The sequence below is a fragment of the Podarcis liolepis genome (assembly GCF_965112155.1).
Source record: "Podarcis liolepis genome assembly, chromosome: Z".
Taxonomy (NCBI): domain Eukaryota; kingdom Metazoa; phylum Chordata; class Lepidosauria; order Squamata; family Lacertidae; genus Podarcis; species Podarcis liolepis.
The window spans coordinates 47,491,654-47,512,671 of record NC_139570.1 but is presented as its reverse complement, the minus strand read 5'-3'; the positions used below and the strand labels follow the sequence as shown (position 1 = coordinate 47,512,671).

Below are 21,018 nucleotides of genomic sequence, written 5' to 3'. Positions count from 1 at the left end.
CCCAGAATGTTGTCCCTATTTTCAAAAAGGGGAAAAGAGAGGACCCAAATAATTATCACCCAGTCAGTCTGACATCAATACCAGGGAAGATTCTGGAGCAGATCATTAAGCAAACAGTCTGTGAGCACCTAGAAAGGAATGCTGTGATCACCAAAAGTCAGCATGGATTTCTGAAAAATAAGTCATGTCAGACTAACCTGATCTCGTTTTTTGACAGAATTACAAGACTGGTACATGAAGGGAACGCAGTGGATGTAGCCTACCTTGATTTCAGCAAGGCATTTGACAAGGTGCCCCATGATATTCTTGTAAAGAAGCTGGTAAAATGCGGTCTTGACTATGCTACCACTCAGTGGATTTGTAACTGGCTGACTGACCAAACCCAAAGGGTGCTCATCAATGGTTCCTCTTCATCCTGGAGAAGAGTGACTAGTGGGGTGCCACAGGGTTCTGTCTTGGGCCCGGTCTTATTCAACATCTTTATCAACGACTTGGATGATGGATTCAAGGGCATCCTGATCAAATTTGCAGATGACACCAAACTGGGAGGGGTGGCTAACACCCCAGAGGACAGGATCACACTTCAAAACGTCCTTGACAGATTAGAGAACTGGGCCAAAACAAACAAGATGAACTTTAACAGGGAGAAATGTAAAGTATTGCACTTGGGCAAAAAAAAAATGAGAGGCACAAATACAAGATGGGTGACACCTGGCTTGAGAGCAGTACATGTGAAAAGGATCTAGGAGTCTTGGTTGACCACAAACTTGACATGAGCCAACAGTGTGACGCGGCAGCTAAAAAAGCCAATGCAATTCTGGGCCTCATCAATAGGAGTATAGCATCTAGATCAAGGGAAGTAATAGTGCCACTGTATTCTGCTCTGGTCAGACCTCACCTGGAGTACTGTGTCCAGTTCTGGGCACCACAGTTCAAGAAGGACACTGACAAACTGGAACGTGTCCAGAGGAGGGCAACCAAAATGGTCAAAGGCCTGGAAACGATGCCTTATGAGGAATGTCTAAGGGAGTTGGGCATGTTTAGCCTGGAGAAGAGGAGGTTAAGGGGTGATATGATAGCCATGTTCAAATATATAAAAGGATGTCACATAGAGGAGGGAGAAAGGTTGTTTTGTGCTGCTCCAGAGAAGCGGACACGGAGCAATGGATCCAAACTACAAGAAAGAAGATTCCACCTAAACATTAGGAAGAACTTCCTGACAGTAAGAGCTGTTCAACAGTGGAATTTGCTGCCAAGGCGTGTTGTGGAGTCTCCTACTTTGGAGGTCTTTAAGCAGAGGCTTGACAACCATATGTCAGGAGTGCTCTGATGGTGTTTCCTGCTTGGCAGGGGGTTAGACTCGATGGCCCTTGTGGTCTCTTCCAACTCTATGATTCTATGATTCTATGAGGTATATAAATTGAAGAAATAAATAAACATAACAATAACAACAACAACATTTGAAATATATCTCAACCATTGAGTTCCAAAGGTTTTATGTCTGGGTCATATTGGTTAACAGTTTCCTGTAAGATGAAAAAGGGAAGTTGAACTAGACACTCAAACAGCTTGCGGTTTTTAACTACAGCGTTTTGAAGTCAGAAATAAAGGGACATCTCTCTCTCTCTCTCTCTCTCTCTCTCTCTCTCTCTCACACACACACACACACACAATCTTAGTGGGTACTGTGAATTTCGCAGTAGATTCCTGCAATTGTGATAGGAATTTTATGGTCCTAGATATATGGTAATGTTCATAAGCGTACCAACCAAGCACTTACATAGATCAGCACAGGAAGGCCAACCTGGAACCATTTTGATTCCTAAACTGAGCAAATGTTTTCTCTGCAAGGTCAAAGTGGGAAACCTCTCCATTGTCTTTTCCTTCACAAATCCTGTCTTAAGGCCACATTTAAGATAAGAATAGGGTGTGAGCCTGTGACCTGGCCCAGGAACTAAGTATTTATCATTACAAAAGAATGGCAATCCATTGCCCCAGGCAATCCAATCAAGTAACCTGCCAGACAGGAGATAAACAACAATATTCTCTGGTTGGCCTCTGTTATTTTCTCCTACCAATAGGGACTCTATATGGATACCCCATAAGGGAAAAGGGCATTTTTTGTTACAACACAGTGTTTGTGCTAGTGGGGAAACTTGGTTCCTGTGACCATGACTGTCCAATCTGAGCATCACATTCATTCATCATTTATAAACTGCTCAATATTTTTTAAAAAAATCTATTTAAGTGGTGTACAGCTAAAAACAACATCTATGGTTCTATGACTATGACAAAAAACAAAATCAAAACCAATAAGATAGCAACACACACACACACACATGAGAGAGAAAAACTAAAAAATAAAAGCATATGAAAGTGATTAAAATAAAAGTTGAGGGGAGTCAACCCTGTAAAACAGAGTCCAAGCCTGAAGAAAAAGGTTAAATTTTCCCTCCCCCCCTCCCCCTAATGTCTCAACAAATGAAACAGATTTGTAAAAATGTTCCATGGAAAAATATGAGAGACATTACACTTACTTCTGTAAAACAAGAAAATCTTTAATAAAAAATTAATTTAAAAAAAGGTTAAGTTTTCTCAAGATATCTGAAGGGCATGATGGTTGCTGCTTCTGTTGTAAATAAAAATATGCCCTTTTCCCTTATGGGGTATCCAAGAGCCCATATAGAGTCCTTACGTTAGGTTCCCTATTGGTAGGAGAAAATAACAGAGGCCAGCCAGAGAATATTGAGAAGCAAAGCAGCTAGTAAGCTTGATCTTTATTGATCTGTTGCAACAGGGTACTCCCCTCACGCGCAGGAGAGGAATGGCTTATAAAGACTTTTGAAATTCCCATTCTCTAGATCAAGACCACCCCCAGAAACATTATGCATACATCACAGAAGGGGTGTAACCTAAGACCACCCCTCAGATACATCCCACCTACATCACAGAAATTTAAATGTTGTTTTTCTCTTGTCCTTGTTTATCTCCTGTCTAGCAGGTTACTTGATTGGATTTCCTGGGGAGCCTGGCCATTCTTTTGTAGTGGTAAAATACTTATTTCCTGGGCCAGGTCACAGGCTCACACCTTATTCATATCTTTGAGACAGGATTTGTGAGGAAACAGACAATGGGGAGGCTTTTCCAGTTTAACCTTGCAGAGAAAGGATTTGGTCAGTTTAGGAATCAAAATGGTTCCAGGTTGGCTTTCCTGTGCTGATCTAGGTATGTGCAGTTATGAACATTACTATATATCTAAGACCATAAAATTCCTATCACACTTCACATACAGCAGAAGGTGATGGCTTTCCGTAGTACAAGGGAAACAGCAAATGCTCTATGATATTTTGCAGCGCCACAAGTAAAATTTCTCAGGAGGATCAAAGCAAACTTACAGGTCTATACAGAGAGAAATAGATGGTCTTTTTGGTAACATGGACCCCAATTGTTCAGGGTTATGTGCATAAACAACAGGACCTTGAAACATGGTCCTGTGTGCAGTTCCCTCAGCACTGGTGTAATGTACCTGTCCAGGTGATCCACTCAACAACCTGGCTGCAGTTTTTGGCTTTTGTGACATTGTTAACGGAGAAATCTGAGGGCTCCCTTGGACAAAAAAAAAGGACATCAGCCAGGAATACCAGAGCAAAACAGCAGCCAGTAGGCTTGGTCTTTATTGAAGACTGTCATGACAGGACTCCCACCTGCCACAAGGTGGAAAAAGATGGAAGCCCCAAACAAAAGAGCCCCCAAACTTTTATTAGCTGCTAATCCCCATGTTACACCCCCCCCAAACTACATCATGGTTACATCATGAAAGGGGAGGTCTGGTGGCAGTAATCTGAGCATCCTGGACCCTGCCCCATGGTTCCCCTTGCCCTCTACCAAACACCCATCAAGTGTAACAAAAAATATATTTACATTTCCCTGTTTCCCAGCCAAGTTAATCCCACCCTTTTGTCTTCATCTGGGTTTGTTATTTCTGGAATGGCTACCTGTCTGGTACTCAGGTATCAGGATGCCAGGAATTATCATTCAGGCAGAGGGGCTGCTGAGTAGCTGAGCTCACATGTCTAGATGAATTTCTGAAGTTTTCCCAGTGAGCCAGTACATAGATACATTTATCAGTGAATTCTTACATTTGGTATCGTGCAGCAAAGGCCCTTTGAATAGATAGGAAGAAACCGTGATGAAGTGTTTTGTGGGGACAAATCACAAAAGTCACAAAAGTGATTGTGCTGATTTTGGTAGTGGGCTGCATGTGCATGATATCTGCTGGAGGGGCAACCCCCCCCAACCTATACATAAATTCCTGCAACAACCTGGACAGTCACAACCGTCCTGTAAGGTAGGTCAATGTTATTACTTAGTAGAAGGGGGTGGGGCAGCTGAGAGAAGAGGACTTGCCTAGTGTGATAGGAATTTTGAGGTCTTAGATATATGGTAATGTTCATAAGCTTACCAACCAAGCACGTACATAGATCAGAACAGGAAAACCAACCTGGAACCATTTTGATTCCTAAACTGAGCAAATGTTTTCTCTGCAAGGTCAAAGTGGGAAACCTCTCCATTGTCTTTTCCTTCACAAATCCTGTCTTAAGGGCACATTTAAGATAAGAATAGGGTGTGAGCCTGTGACCTGGCCCAGGAACTAAGTATTTATCATTACAAAAGACTGGCCAGGCTCCCCAGGCAATCCAATCTAGGAAGCAGAGTATCCAATCAAGTAACCAGCCAGACAGGAGATAAGGACAAGAGAAAAAAAACATTCAAATTTCTGTTTTAGACCACCTTTTCTGTGATGTAGGTATGATGTATCTGAGGGTTGGTCTTAGGTTACACCCCTTCTGTGATGTATGTATGATGTTTCTGGGGGTGGTCTTGATCTACAGGGTAGCATTTTCAAAAGTCTTGATAAGGCCTTGCACGCCATTTTTCTGGGTTCCTCCTCCCTCCTCCGTGTGAGGGGAGCACCCTGTTGCAACAGATCAATAGAGATCAGGCTTACTAGCTGCTTTGCTTCTCAATATTCTCTGGTTGGCCTCTGTTATTCTTTCCTACTAATAGGGCACCCATGTAAGGACTCTATATGGGCTCTTGGATACCCCATAAGGGAAAAGGGCAATTTTTGTTTACAACACCAGGTCTTCTCACAAGACTGTGGCTGAGGTGAGATGATCTGAATGGCTTCTCCCAAAAGAGTCCTGGGAACTGCCGCTCGCTAAGGGTGCTGGAAGTTGGAACTCTGCGAGGGGTATACAGCAGCTCTCAGAGTTCTTTAAACGCATGGTGTGGATGTGACTGACTGTCTTTAAAAAGCACATCTGAGTAGCATTGTAGTAGGACATGGCTCAAGCATATCTGAGTCATAGGCTAACCAAACAAACAAACCCAGGGTGAGACTCTGTACCGAATGCAGCCTCCAGTGACCTCTGTTTAGTTGTAGTTTAACTAGTTTTGGGAACTGTTAGGCTGCCCAGCACGCGTTCTGCCACAGGGCAGAAGGAATGATCAGACCTTCCTTCTGGAGAGTCATAATGGAAAGAAGAAAGTTCAAAGAAACATACAAGGTAAATTTGCCTTCATCCTACCTAGGTGGAGGTCTGAACAATGTGAAATATATTTTTAAGAAGCTTCACCAATGTGAAATCTGCCCCTAGAGATGAAAAACAACAGATTGTGGTCATAATAAATAGTTACTGGTGGCTCCTGCTCAGAAAGGTTTTCCTAATGCTTAGTCAGTATCTCCTTTCTTGCAATTTGAATCAGTTGGTTCCGGTCCTGTACTCTGGAGCAGCAAGTTGTCTTCCATGTGACAGCTCTTGAGATATCTGGAGATGTTAGATATACTGTATCAATGTAAACTGCAGAACCGGCTAAACTCAGTGTAAACTCAGAAGGTGGAGTGGACTGTTCTCTACCAGAGAGTGAGTTTTTTGGGGGTAAAGCATTATTATTATTATTTCATTTTATAAAGTATATAAAACAGAGAGAACAATTATAACAACGGGCAAATATTAAAAGATGAAAAACAATCAAACGGCATGTAGAGTGAGTTGTTGCACATGAGTTTAAAAAACAAAGCCCAAGAGAAGACTATCAACTTGTATCAGGTCATGAAGTCAAGTTTCAGATTTGCCAGGCTTTTGTGATGAAGGTTTTATTGAAAGTGGTGGTTCTGGTGTATATGTCATAAAAGAATGCCAAATCATCTAAAATGTGTCTGGAGCTTCTAGTCCTTGTAAAAATTTCAAATTATGTCTGATTTGCTCCATTATAGCTATTTTCCGGTGTAAGATTTTGGGCTGTTTTCCACTGAGTTGCAACCACTCGTCATGCTGCCAAGATCATACATAAGACCAATTCTTTTCACAATATATCATCAAAAATATCTGTCAACAGTAATTTTGTGCAGCGAACAATGCTTTAATTTCTGTCGAAATTAAATCCCAAAAATCTCACACCAACCGACATTCCTGTAAATGATAATATGCACCAATATTATCACCCTCCAAGAATTAGGTGATATAAAACATTTCTGACCTTTGCAAAGGGGTATAATACCATTTGTGTAGTAATTTTAATGAGTTTTCTCTAAGGATTTTAAGGGTTGCGATTCCCAAATTTTATTTCAGTCCCTGGGAATAATTTGTGTGCCAATATCCAGCACCCTAACTCTTTTTGAGGAGTTTCATAATTATACTAAGAAATGTGATGTACAGTTTGAAAACCAATCTCTTCTTCCCCCAACCCCCATCGTGCTTAAATAAAATTTCAAATTGTGTTACGGGTCTCAGAGGACCTTGCGTTTCCACATGTTCTTTTACAACGAAACTGTGGGTTTGATTGAAACAAATCCAGTTTGTGTTAAATGCATAGCTGTCAAAGTTTCCCTTTTTTTAAATGGGAAATTCCCTTATTCCGAATAGGATTCCTTGCAAGAAAAGGGAAAAGTTGACAGCTATGGTTAAATCTGATCTGACACGTCCGCGTCCCTTTCACGGAGAAGCAGCCCCGCGCCCGTGCGCGCACCTCTCTGCCACTTCCTACCTCTACCTGTGGTTTGATTTATAGCGGCAAGTGAGGGACGCGGGAGGGGGCGGGGCAAGAAAGGGAATCGCCCTTCCCAAAGATGGCCGGGTTGGTTCTACTGGTTGCTTCTGCGCAAAACGGCCTGGGGCCCCCTCTACTACCACCCGCAAAGATGGCCGCTCTGGCTTCAGGGCCGCTTCCGCGCCTGCGCGCAGCCGGGAGGGTTTCGCGGCGTGGTGCGGCCGCGGCTTACGATCGGCTTGGGGAAGTTGTGCTTGGGGGGGAGGCGCCTGCGATGGGCTCGCGCCGGGTCCGCGCTCTGCACCTGGCCTTCCTCCAGCAGCGGGTGCAGGCTCCCCGTCTGGGCGCCCGGAGGTGGCTCAGCGCCCGCCCGGCCCACGCGCCCAGGATGGAGTACCAGGTGAGGCACCGCCGGGGCGCCGGAGACCCCCTTGCAAGCCCGGCGGGGGTTGCGTCAGCCGGCGCGCAGGCAGGGATCCTCTTCCCACGCTCGCACCTGCTGCAACTATTGGTCGGTGGGCTGGTTCCGTGAAGCGGGGGTGCAAGCGACCCCCACTCCAAAGAAACGGAAGCCTTGGAGAGAGGCAGTAAAACACACACATGCAATTTCCCCCTTAAAGTTAAAGATATTAAACAAGCAAACAAAAAGGCCAGTTTTGAAATTCGCACCAGCATTTCTAAGCGTCCGGGCAGCCACGAGTAAGCAGGAATGCTTTTTGCACGCGCCAAAAAGATTGCGGCGTGGACGCCTCCCTGATCTGCTTCCCTGTTTTGCATTGTTTTATATTTCGTTTCATTTCATTGGTGTGCGCGTGGTTAGTGATTTCTAACGCTGGCACCGAATTTTAATTCGATTTCTTTCCGTTGCATTAGCTTTCTAGGCTGCAGTCCTGTTTTGTTTTGTTTTATTGGTGTGTTCACGGGGCGGGGTGGATTCTAGTGCTGGATATTAATTCGATTTATTTGCGTTAGTTTAATAGGCTGTCGCCCTACCTTTTATTTTTTCAAGTTCAGCCCTGGCGACTTGCAGACTCGAGGAATGAATTTCATTCCAAGCCGAATGTATTGCACATTGCGGGGGGACGGGGGACGGGGACCCGACTTTATACTGTACTTTCTTGTGTAGTAGATTCCGAGCCAGAAAGGGAAGGAACAAAACTATAGTGTCGAATCTACTACTATTACTACTACTACTACTACTACTACTACTATTTTGAAATAGGTAGTTGTATTAGTTTTTCCACAGATAAAACAGTAACCGCAAACAAAAGAAAGCAAAATTGGAATACACGTTTGTCAGTTAGAGGCAAATCACTTTTAAAACAAGGGAGGGAGATATAGCCAGGTGATCGGAAGACCTGGCTCTCTTGAGGCATGTGCTTCCACATGTTTTTGGACTCCAAATCCCATCATCCTTTGCTGCTGGCTTTTCTGGCAAAGCATGAAGGGAGTCCGGCAGCGCCTGGAGGGTTGCACGTTCCCTGCTCTTAAGACCTCAGCAACAGATGTCTGTGGTCCGTTTTTTTTTTAGGTGGCAATTCTAGAGACTGAACTTGGGGAGGGGGCTTTTGTTGATCTGGCTGGCCCCACAACCCAGCCTTCACTGACTGGTGTCCTCCAGATGTTTTGAACTGTTTCCATCAGCCCCTAGCAAGCACATTTTGGACTTAGGTGGCAGTAGTAGTGCTCTAAGGAATCATTCCCTGTTCTCAGTGGTCGATTTTGTTGTGATTTTATCAGCGGCGTAGTGTGGGTTGTCAGCACCCGGGGCAAGGCAAGTAATTTGCGCCCCCTAACCCGGGGCAAGGCAAGTAATTTGCGCCCCCTAGCCCCTAACCTGCCGCCGCTGCCAGCTTCTTCTTGCTGCTGCCTGGTGTGGTTCTCTCCCGCGCTCAGCGCTGCGCTGGGCGGCCGATGCGCTGTCCCTCCCCCAGATAGTCCCTTGCTCTCTCTCTGCACCGCACGCCTGGCAGCCCCCCTCCACAGTGGGCGGCAACCCAGCGGCTCGGATCGCATTCGCACAGCCAGCACTGCAGTGAGAGAGAGTGAGTGAGTGAGCCAGGTAGGGGCAGAGAGCTGCGAGTGTGAGCGCCCCCCCAGATGTTGCACCCGGTGCGGCCGGCACCCCCTGCACCCCCCACGCTACGCCACTGGATTTTATGCTTCCCACTCCACAATTGGCCCCATAGGGGTTTTTTTGTAGCCACCTAACTTGTTTCAGGTTAACATTCAATGCCTTTTTGTGTGTGTGTGTGTGTCCGTCCATCCATCCATTTTAAACCCTGTATCCCAAAGGGCAGCCAGTCTGGTGTCCTCAAAATGTTGTTAAACCGCATCTTCCATCATTTCTGACCTTTGCCCAGCTGACTGGAGCAGATGGGCGCCGCAGTCCAATCAATAGAGCCACTGATTAGCCACCCTTGTGTCAGTTGAATTTTTCAGGCATTGTCCACAGCGGCTAGGCAATATTTGGTTTTCAACATCGCGATAAATCACTACCTAAACATTGCAATGTTCCAGTGTATCACAATGTCTGAAACAAGGATGGACAGCAAACATGGTAATGTCCTGACAACTGCTACTACTGCTACTAAAGCAGATACATTTTTACTAACCTTTAATCATAGTGAATACAAATAATCTGGGAAAATATTGAGGGGGGGGGGTGGAATTAAGTTTGATGCATAAATGAAAATAAACTCAATGATTTCATGCTTTAGCTAAACCATTAAAGATTTCTGGAGAATATATTAATGTTCTATGCAGTTTTAAGGGCATTAAATTTAGTAAACTAATGTTAATTGCACACATACAATTAAAAAAATTTTTTTCAACTAATTTAAGAGTTATTTAAGTACAGTGGTACCTCAGGTTACATACGCTTCAGGTTACAGACTCCGCTAACCCAGAAATAGTGCTTCAGGTTAAGAACTTTGCTTCAGGATGAGAACAGAAATTGTGCTCCAGCGGCACAGCGGCAGCAGGAAGCCCCATTAGCTAAAGTGGTGCTTCAGGTTAAGAACAGTTTCAGGTTAAGAACAGACCTCCAGAACCCGAGGTACCACTGTAATTTACACAAACCACAGCCCCACACCCCCATGACACCCCCCACATCTCACATACCCCCCCTTTTTCTTCCAAAACCACCACCACAACCTCATGAGCGGCTGCCTAAGCTTGGTTGGGTAGTTCTGGTGGGAGCGACTCTGCATCTTAGGAAAACATTCGACGTGCAACCTGGTTTGTGAAGCGGGAGCTGGCAGCAGATCTGTGTTTTTTTATTTGTTTTTAAGCCTAACCGGCTTCTCCACTCCCTTCACAAAGTTGTTGGAGGCAGGGTGGGAAGGTGGAATGAGGGTGAAAGGGATTTCCTAATCGATTTCATCAGAGCAGCTCACAGCGGATGATTCTTTCCTGACGATTGCCAATGGGAGAGGCGGGAGAGGAAGCCAGCTCTGACAAGGGGGCCACAGACGGGTGCATGCATTCTCACACATGGAGAGAGGAGGGAGGGGAAGAGGCTTAAACAACATAACCTACCAGCCTGGTGCCCCTAGCCTTGCTCTAAAACAAAAAATCAGTGTCTCCTCTGAGGATACCATAGTTCCCAGTCATTCTGCCTTCATTTGTGAGCATCTGCTCTTGTGGTTTGCTGCCCCCTGCAGGAGAGAGCTAAGCCAGCAAAGCTATACAATTTGTGGGCAAAGTGACAATCAGCTTCACTGTTTCCCCCACATGATTAGCAATATGTCAAATGTTATGAAACAACTATCATGATGTGGCCTTTTTTTTTTAAATTGGGTTTTATAAACAAGAATAATGTTATGCAAACAAGTATACCAAGTTTTCTCATGCCATTTGTATACAGTCATACCTCATGTTACGTTTGCTTCATGATACGTTTTTTCAGGTTGCGCCCCACGGCGACCCGGAAGTACCGGGAAGGGTTACTTCCGGGTTTCGCCGCTTGTGCATGTGCAGACGTGCAAAATGACGTCATGTGCAGAAGCGGCAAATTGCATGTGCGCTGACGCACCACTGCAGGTTGCGTTCTATTCATGTTGCAAATGGGCCTCTGGAACGGATCCCGTTCACAACCAAAGGTACCACTGTATCACAAAAATAGCATAATAAATGTGGAAAAGTATCTACAACATATGTTTCATTATTAGTGGTCCATGTACAGGTTCTTGGTTCATGAATTGGTTTAAACCAGTGGTGGCCAACCTTGGGCCTCCAGCTGTTTTGGGACTACAAGTCCCATCATCCCTGACCACTGGTCCTGTTAGCTAGAGACGATGGAAATTGTAGTCCCAAAACAGCTGGAGGGGCAAGTTTGGTCATCACTGGTTTAAACAATTAAGAAGAAAGAAAGAAAGAAAGAGAAAGAAAGAAAGAAAGAAAGAAAGAAAGAAAGAAAGAAAGAAAAAGAAATAGGGGAAGAGGGAATGGTGAGTGGGGTGGGGTGGGGTGGTTATGCTTCTATTCTTCTACTTAGTGGCGGGGTCAGCGTTACTTATATGGGCTCTCTTACTACTCACTTGTTGTATTTCCTTGGTGGTGAGAGAGGGTGGACTTTAAACAATATATAGAAAAATTGTCCAGGCCCAATTGTCTTATCTCCCCACAGATAGAAACTACACACATCAGTAAGAGAGCATCGAATAAAAATCTATACAGTGGTACCTCGGGTTACATACGCTTCAGGTTACATATCCTTCAGGTTACAGACTCTTCTAATCCAGAAATAGTGCTTCAGGTTAAGAACTTTGCTTCAGGATGAGAACAGAAATCGTGCTCCGGTGGCAGCGGGAGGCCACATTAGCTAAAGTGGTGCTTCAGGTTAAGAACAATTTCAGGTTAAGAAAGGACCTCTGGAATAAATTAAGTACTTAACCCGAGGTACCACTGTACTGATTTTTATTTACTACATTTGTATGCTACCTTTCCTGTCTGCTTCCGGGGAACTATTTTCTGCTTCTTTTTAACATAGAGTATTTTTCCAAATGTGCAGCCTTAAGCAGTATAGTCAGTGCATTGTCTCATGGCCCTGCACGTGAGTTGGGTGAGGTGGTGGAGAAGTGAGAAAGTGATGAATGTGGCCAGAACAAGAAGCAAAAGTGCTTTTAGCACATTGCCTGCTCCTGGCCTATTGCCACCCGAGGCATCTTTATCAACTTGCCTTTACAAGCATGTCACTCCCTGCTGGGATATTCATGGTAACTACTCAATAGAAGTTATATTGGCCCTACTCAATAGATATGTCGAACTAGGATACAGTGGTACCTCGGATTAAGTATTTAATTCGTTCTGGAGATCCGTTCTTAACCTGAAACTGTTCTTAACCTGAAGACCACTTTAGCTAATGGGGCATCCCATTGCCTCTGTGCCACCGCCGCACGATTTCTGTTCTCATCCTGAAGCGGAGTCTGTAACCTGAAGCACTATTTCTGGGCTAGCGGAGTCTAACTTGAAGCGTATGTAACCCGAAGCGTATGTAACCCGAGGTACCAATGTATAGGGACGCGGGTGGCGCTATGGTCTAAACCACTGAGCCTCTTGGGCTTGCTGATCAGAAGGTTGGCGGTTCAGATCCCCGCAACGGGGTGAGCTCCTGTTGCTCTGTCCCAGCTCCTGCCAACCTAGCAGTTTGAAAGCACACCAAAAAGTGCAAGTAGGTACTGCTCTGGCGGGAAGGTAAACAGCGTTTCTGTGCGCTCCTCTGGTTTCGGTGTTCCGTTGCGCCAGAAGTGGCTTAGTCATGCTGGCCACATGACCTGGAAAAACTGTCTGTATACAAACGCCGGCTCCCTGGGCCTCTAAAGCGAGATGAATGTCGTTCGCGACTGGACTTAACTGTCAGGGGTCCTTTACCTTTACCTTTTTAACTAGGGTATATCAATTTCAGTGTGTCTGCTGTCAAGAAAACTTAGTTGAGTGAAATCTAATGTTTTTAATTGTTTTTAGAGGTCTTAAAAAAGTCTTTAAAATTATTAATGATCTGGTTGCCACCTGGGGCTCCTTCAGAAGGAGCAGGATATACCGTATTTTTTGCACCATAACACTCACTTTTTTCCTCCTAAAAAGTAAGGGGAAATGTCTGTGCGTGTTATGGAGGGAATGCCTACGGGTGGCATGCCTACGGATTTTCCTCCTCTAAAAACTATGTGCGTGTTATGGTCAGGTGCGTGTTATAGAGCGAAAAATACGGTAAATTGAATAAATAATAATAAATACATAATGTGTGCTTGGGGCCTGAGATCTTTGTACCCATTTTACATAGCTGGCTGCGGTGCCTGATAAATTTCAAGTTTCACATAATTGGTTTTTGTTTTTGTTTTGTAAAGGACATGGGCGGTGGAGGAACAGACTCTAAAAGAGCCATTATCAGTCTGATACGATCTTGTGAACATTAAACATCGTCATATAAGCTAAGTAAGAAAGAATAAGGTAGACAGATTGTTTAATTTGATGGTTCATTTTTTGTTGCATCCTCACCTCTGCATCAGTGCAAATGTAAATCAGTGTGTGTTATTCCGTGGGGCCTCTTAAACTTCACACAGCAGCACCCTGGCCCTCAGTATACCCTCATCTGGCCAAAGGACTGCCTGCCTGAGGTGAAACTCAAAACCCAACGTTCGCTTTACTAAATCTAGCTGTTTCTTTATTAGGCCACACCAGCTGATCATAACCTATAATTTGGAGGTGGGAGGAGAGATAAGAAGGAAAACAGGAGAACACTACACTAGTGACATGTTGTGAAGGAGTGGTTGGCTGCTGCTTGGTTGCGTAGGGCGTCCGGGGGGGGGGGGGAGTAATAGCTTCCCCCAGAATGCAGGAAGTTACCTTATCCTGAGTCGGACCACTGACAGTCTAGCCTAGTGACTGGCAATGGCCTTCTGGAGTTTCAGGCAGGGACCCGCCGGGGCCTTCCACCTGGAAGCAGATGCTCCACCACTGAGCTATGGCCCTTCACTTAAGGAGAAAATAAAATTCCAGCCCTCTTGCTTCTGTATGGGTTGAAGCTGCCATATGCTGAGCCAGGACACTTGTTCCATCTAGCTCAGCACAGTCTACACCAGCCTTTCTCAACCTGTGGGTCCCCAGATGTTGTTGAACTACAACTCCCACCATCCCTAGCTAGCAAGGCCAGAGCTCAGGGATGATGGGAGTTGTAGTCCAGCAACATCTGGGGACCCACAGGTTGAGAATCGCTGGTCTACACCATGGGTAGGCAAACTAGGGCCCGGGGGCAAGATCCGGCCTAATTGCCTTCTAAATCCAGCCCACAGACAGTCCGGGAATCAGCGTGTTTTTACATGAGTAGAATGTGTCCTTTTATTTAAAATAAATGGGTTATTTGTGGGGCATAGGAGTTTGTTCATTCCCCCCCCCAAAAAAAATAGTCTGGCCCCCCATAAGGTCAGAGGGACATTGGACTGGCCCCCTGCTGAAAAGGTTTGCTGACTCCTGGCCTACACTGATGGGCAGCAGCCCTCCAGAGCTTAAGGCAAGGGATTTCCACAGCCCTACCTCGAGAGTCCAGTAATTGGACATGGGACCTTTTGCCTGCAATGCCTTTCTACTGAGCGCACAGTCCGACCACTTTCAAGTGGAGCGTGGGAGTAGCCTGATCTTCACCTCGCCTCGTGAGCTCAGCGTGCGTATAGTAATTCCACATCCCTGTGCCAGCAAGTACAGTATCTCACATACAAGGCAAATGAGGAAGTTGCTTATTATAGCAGTGGACAGACCGTTACCCACCAGCTTGTAGCAGAGATATGCAGCCTATTTTTGAATAGGCTTCTATCCCTGTCCACTTAAATTGCTTTTCTGCAGAAAGTAGGTAAGGAGCTTGTTTCCCTCCAAGGTAAAAGGTAAAGGTAAAGGACGGTTAAGTCCAGTCAAAGGCGACTGTGGGGTTGCGGCGTTCATCTCGCTTTCAGGACAAGGGAGCTGGTGTTTGTCTACAGACAGCTTTCCGGGTCATGTGGCCGACAGGACTAAACTACTTCTGGCACAACGGAACACCAAAACCAGAGCAGGGGCACGGTTACTCCATTCAGGACCAGGGAGTCCTCCACACCAGCCCGCCATCTGTCCCCCCAAACAGTACTTCTGTCTTGTCAGGATTCAACTTCAATCTGTTAGCTGCCATCCATCTGCCAACTGCCTCCAGACACACAGGACCTTCACTGTTTCTGATTTAAAGGAGAGGTAGAGCTGGGTATCATCTGCATACTGATGAACACCCAGCCCCAATCCCCTGATGATCTCTCCCAGCGGCTTCATGTAGATGTTAAAAAGAATGGGGGAGAGGACAAAACCCTGAGGCACCCCACAAATGAGAGCCCAGGGGTCTGAACACTTATCCCCCAACACCATGTTCTGGACACGGCCCAGGAGGAAGGAGCGGAACCACGGCAAAACTCTGCTCCCAGCCCCTGTAGATGGTACAGAAGGATGTTATGGTTGACGGTATCAAAACCCGCTGAGAGATCCAGCGAAATGAGGAAACAGCTTTCACCCTTGTCCCTAGCCCACCTGAGATTTATCAACCAGCGTGACCAAGGCAGTCTTATTTGGATCAAACTTCAGTTTCTTGGCTCTCTTCCAGTCCATTACCTTTTAACTTTTAAGATGGCAAATTTAGGATGATCTTGGCATTCATGGGGGAGGAGGCAGTTCTCTGGGGAAACTGACCTCCCAGCTGTTCTCAGACTACAACTCCCAGTATCTTTAGCGATGCTGACTGGGGCTGATGGGATTGGAGTTGGGGCTGATTTTCTACCCCTGGTGTACATCATTTTGACAGAAAAGGAAGCTGCACTGTGAACATTTTAAGTCCTTTTCAGGTTTATTAAAAGGACAGAATGAATAGCTAGCTGAGCTTTCCTTCTGGTCCATCTGGGGGCAGTTATTCAACACCATCTTCTTCATGGAGTTTGTTCACCATAATTTCTCACTCCCACTACAAATCTCAGCATCAGGCAAGCCATTCCCCCTCAGGTTCTTGGCCCCAGGTGTAATAATAGTGCTGACCTACTTTACAGGGGTGTGTGTAAGAATTAATGTGGAAAAGCCTGTGAAGCACTTTTGAGGACTTTGGGGGGCAGCTGTGTAATACATATCATATAATAACATGTAGCTACCTCCCAATGATAATCCTTACAAAAGCCTTGTAAGGTAATCTTTATTAAATGTTCAGCCTGTTAGCTGATAGCCAGGTAAAGTGTCTCCAGGCAACTCACAAAACTTAAAAAAGCATAAAGCATAGCATAAAAGTATGTGTTTTTTGGGGGGGTCCATATACAGTGGTACATCGGGTTACATACGCTTCAGGTTACATACGCTTCAGGTTACAGACTCCACTAACCCAGAAATATTACCTCGAGTTAAGAACTTTGCTTCAGGATGAGAACAGAAATCGTGCAGTGGCAGCAGGAAGCCCCATTAGCTAATGTGGTGCTTCAGGTTAAGAACAGTTTCAGGTTAAGAACAGACCTCCAGAATGAATTAAGTACTTAACCTGAGGTACCACTGTATTACAATTAAAAGCATACAGAAATCTGCAAATTGTGCCCTGTAAAACAAGAAAAACCTGGGTAGCAAAACAGCTTGGGCCTGTTTACTCATGAGATTTCCTTACCCCACCTGTGCCCACTCGCTTTGTACAGTGAATTGGTGTGGCTACAGGTGCCAAACAACACCTGTCTTGCAATCGCTTAGTGTGGCAATGCCAACACTATGGAACTCCTAGCCTATTGAATTTAAGCAGGAGCCTTCACTGTACTCTCTTTCGTGCTTGCCAAGCCTACCCGGATGCTTAGAAAGTAGAAGTAATTTTAATCTGTTTTAGTATTTTAACTCCTGTATACTTTTTAAGGTTTGGCTGTGTTTTTTTCTTGATTTTACTTTTTTTGTAAATGGCTTTGAGGGTTGTTGTTTTTTTGTACAATCAAGTGGTGTATAAATCTTATGAAATAAATACGTAATAAATTAAACACATCCTGCAAAAATCTTCATAACTCTTCCAAAGTGCCTTAGAGGGAAGATAAAAGTTTTGTCTTTGGTCAGGGTCTCCTCTCTGATGCTTCTCTTGATCATAGCTGTCAACGTTTCTCTTTTTTAAAGGGAAATTCCTTTATTCCGAATAGGATTCCTTGCAAGAAAAGGGAAAAGTTGACAGCTATGCTCTTGGTTTCTTCTTCCTCCTCCCAGTCATAAGATTACTTACCGTATTTTTCGCTCTATAACACGCACCCGACCATAACACGCACGTAGTTTTTAGAGGAGGAAAACAAGAAAAAAAATATTCTAAATGAAACAGTGGATGTATGATTTTTGTGGTTCATGCTGTGGCCACAGACATGTGATCTGACAGTGAGTTTGGAGTAGCCCAATGCAAAAATCCTGAGGATCCATGTGGATCCGCGCTTTGTAACCACGTTTTAAGTGGGGAGGGAAGGAAAAGCACTCAAGGGACAAGGAGCATGCGTGGGGTGGGTGGAGAAGGATGCTGCTAATAATGAAGAAGAGGGGTATAAGGGGAGAAGGCTCCTCTCCTCTCCCACTTTGCTCCTTTAAAGCAAGCAGGCTCTGCTTTTCTCCCTCCTCCCCGCTCATCCTCGGCTTAGCGAGCTGAAAAACTTTGCTGCTATTTAGCGAGCTGAGTGGGGAGGAGAGAGGGACAGAGAGCCTGCTTGCTTTAAAGGAACCAACCGGACAGAAGCCGCTTACACTCGTGTAAGCGGCTCCTCTCCTCTCCCACTTTGCTCCTTTAAAGCAAGCAGGCTCTCTGCCCCTCTCTCCTCCCCACTCAGCGGCTCTTCTCCCGCTTTGCTGTTTCAAAGTGAGCCACGGAGGAGGGAAGGAAGGGGAATCATGGATCTTCTCACGACTGCAGCAGACCCCCCCCCCGCCACCCGTAGGCATTCCCTCCATAACACGCACAGACATTTCCCCTTACTTTCTAGGAGGAAAAAAGTGAGTGTTATGGTGCAAAAAATATGGTAGCTGCCTTTTAAAATGTGCCTTCATTTTGTTCACATCAGCAGCTTTGCTAATAGCCACTGGGTTCGTATCTTTTTGCTGAGTCCCCAGCTCCTTGCTCTTTGACTGCTCTGTGGCCTGAGTTCATTGATGGCCGTGTTGACAATGTGCCAGCTTCCCTCACTGCCCTTACAGTTTGCTTGGTGGAGGCAGGAAGAGCCTGTGCTTTTTCTGTTTCTGGGTTTTTTAAAAAAATGTGCTTTCAGTTAACTAGTACTTTACGCCCCTAGACATGTGATTGAGCTGTTGAGGAAGAGGCACGTGTGTCATAAGCTACAGGAAGGTCATTATCTTGTTTGTTGGGGGGGGGTAAACACTGACCACGTGCATGGAACTACTGGTGTGTTCAGAGGAGCAAGGAAGGCAGATTCCTCTCCCAAGAGGGAAAGGGTGCGGATTCTCCAGTGGACCTGCCGCCTGTGGCAGAATTCAGACATGAAAAGGCAGAGGACCAGCTGGAAAGCAGGCGTTAAGAAAAGAGGTTCCTGTGCTCCTGTCCCCTGCTTTCTTGCAGCCACTGGAGTGCGCAGTGAGAATCTGGAACCGCGGACAGGGGCATCACAATTCCAGGTTTATTTTTTGAATGGGGCAGAGAGGAGATTGTTAGCATTGACCTGGAGTGGCTGATTTCTTGTTTTCCATAACAGAAGGCTGAAAAACAGGTCTTGCGTTCAGGCACCAGCCTGGTTGCAATAGCCAACAAGGAATTGTGTGCAGGCGAGTGAGTGGGTTGGTGGAGGACAGATGGGGTGCTCTGATTCCCTTCCACGCCCAGCATAGAAAGCTGGTGGGCTATAGCTCAGTGGGTAGAGCATGTGCTTTGCTTGTAGTAGGTTCCCAAGTCCAGTCCTTGTGATCATTAGGTAGGTCTGGGAACAACCTAGGGAGCATCTGCCGGGCAGTGTAGACATCTCTGAGGTAAATGAACCCTGTGGTCTCTGTACAAGTCAGTTCCGTCTGTTCCCATGGAAGAAGGAGTAGTGCTTCCCCTTCCTCCTCAGCCAGCCAGGCAACTGTCTTTGCAGGCTAGTAACTGCTGTGTGGTTATTTACAAGGCTGACCAAAAGTGGGGAAGCAATTAACCACTGCCTCTTATGCCTTCTAGGATGCCATTCGGACTCTGAATACGCTCCAGACAAACGCTAGCTACCTGGAACAAGTGAAACGAGAGCGAGGAGACCCCCAGGCACAGCTGGAAGCCATGAAAGGTTTTTTGGAACAAAGTGGATTGAAGGTGAGGAGGTTGGGAAGATTGTGGGAGGCCCCTGGCCGTGATGCGATGCAGTCTTGATTTTTCTGGGGTTACTGATGGGATGGGGGAGAGGGAGGGCTTTCTATTAGCAGCCATTGCTGCCTGCACTGATGAGGTGGGGCGGCGGGCAAGTACCAGAACAGCTAAACTGAAAGGTTCATTCACTTTTTCTCCGGCAGGTCGAAGACCTGGATCAACTGAACATCATTCACGTCACTGGGACGAAGGGCAAGGTGAAAGGGGTTGCAGGGGGGAAGCAATACCTGGAATAGTTCCAAAGGCCTTGACACACGGGGGAAATGTGGGGCAGTTTCCTGTGGGGAATTGAGAGTGCTCAGTTCCAGAGTGTTTGAATGACGTATGGCTTGGTGATATATCAATATTGTCCCAAACCAGTCTGAAGTCCACCTCGTGGTAATGGTTTCGTAGTATTTGATGTGGTGATATATTGTGAATCACAATGCGTGCATGTGCTATGCAAAAATCACGATGTGGGGAAAACCGTGAGTTTGGTCATTGCTCCTCTCCTCATTCCTGCTGCCCCTCAACTCTCCTCTGCCTCCTGCAGCGAATCACAAGAGCAGGTGCTGAAGAAAGCAGCCTACCTGGGAACTTTCCTCATGAGCTTCTTTTAAGTGCAGGTGCCAGGCTGCGGTTGAGGGAGACACAGCTCCAAGCTTCTTGCTGGGAGTCCCTTTCCTTCCTCTGAGAGCCAGCATGGTGTAGTGGTTAAGAGCGGTAGTCTCGTAATCTGGTGAACCGGGTTCGCGTCTCTGCTCCTCTACATACAGCTGCTGGGTGACCTTGGGCCAGTCACACTTCTCTGAAGTCTCTCAGCCCCACTCACCTCACAGAGTGTTTGTTGTGGGGGAGGAAGGGAAAGGAGAATGTTAGCCGCTTCGAGACTCCTTCGGGTAGTGATAAAGTGGGATATCAAATCCAAACTCTTCTTCTTCTTTCTTTGGGCTGTCTCTGCCTGCCCACAAGACCTGACACCCGAGCCATACTGGGGTCCTCACAAGAGCAGGAAGCCCTTTCGGCCTCGACTCCCCAGACCCCCTTCCAGTTGTTGCCCAGCCCTGCCATTTGAACTGCTGCTGCCCTCCGCTGGGGCTCTCTTGGAAGTTGCTGCTAGTCCCGTGGAAAAATAAACTGGGTTATTTACTTCTGAGTTAAAGAAAATAAAAATAAACCTTGCCCTCTTGTTTAAGCTTCTTTAACAACAACAACAACTGTTGTTGTTGTTGTTGTAATATTTGTACCCCACTCATCTGAATGAGTTACCCCAGCCCCTCTGGGTGGCTTCTGAGAAATATAAAAGCATAATCAAACATTAAAAAGCTTCCCTATACAGGACTGCCTTCAAATGCCTCCTAGGGAGGGTGCCATTACCGAGAAGGCCCTCTGCCTGGTTCCCTGTAACCTCAGTTCTCGCAGAGAAGGTTCTCAGAGCTGGATCCAGTGTCCAGGCTAAACGATGGGGGTGGAAATGCTCCTTCAAGTATACTGGGTTGAGGCCATTTAGGGCTTTACAGGTCAACACCAACACTTTGAATTGCGCTCAGATACGTACTGGGGGCCAGTGCAGATCCTCCGGAACCCGTGTTATATGGTCCCAGCGGCCACTCCCAGTCACCAGTGTAACTGCCACATTCTGGATT

The 21,018-nt window shown here is 46.0% G+C and overlaps 1 protein-coding gene across 3 annotated transcripts in view; it reads left to right on the top strand.

Moving 5' to 3' along the window:
- The first annotated feature begins 5,489 nt into the window (after positions 1 to 5,489).
- Positions 5,490 to 21,018, top strand: part of FPGS (folylpolyglutamate synthase) — a 45,317-nt gene continuing 29,788 nt past the window's right edge. Inside the window, exons 1-3 of one of the 3 annotated variants that reach the window (XM_083485866.1) lie at positions 5,490 to 5,570; positions 19,211 to 19,339; positions 19,537 to 19,590. In XM_083485866.1, the coding sequence (XP_083341992.1) occupies positions 5,508 to 5,570; positions 19,211 to 19,339; positions 19,537 to 19,590 (246 nt within the window). In that variant the 5' untranslated portion in view covers positions 5,490 to 5,507. Of the gene's footprint in view, positions 5,571 to 7,191; positions 7,454 to 18,408; positions 18,676 to 19,210; positions 19,340 to 19,536; positions 19,591 to 21,018 lie in introns of those variants that run through there. The other 2 variants (XM_083485864.1, XM_083485865.1) reach the window with 2 other exon arrangements.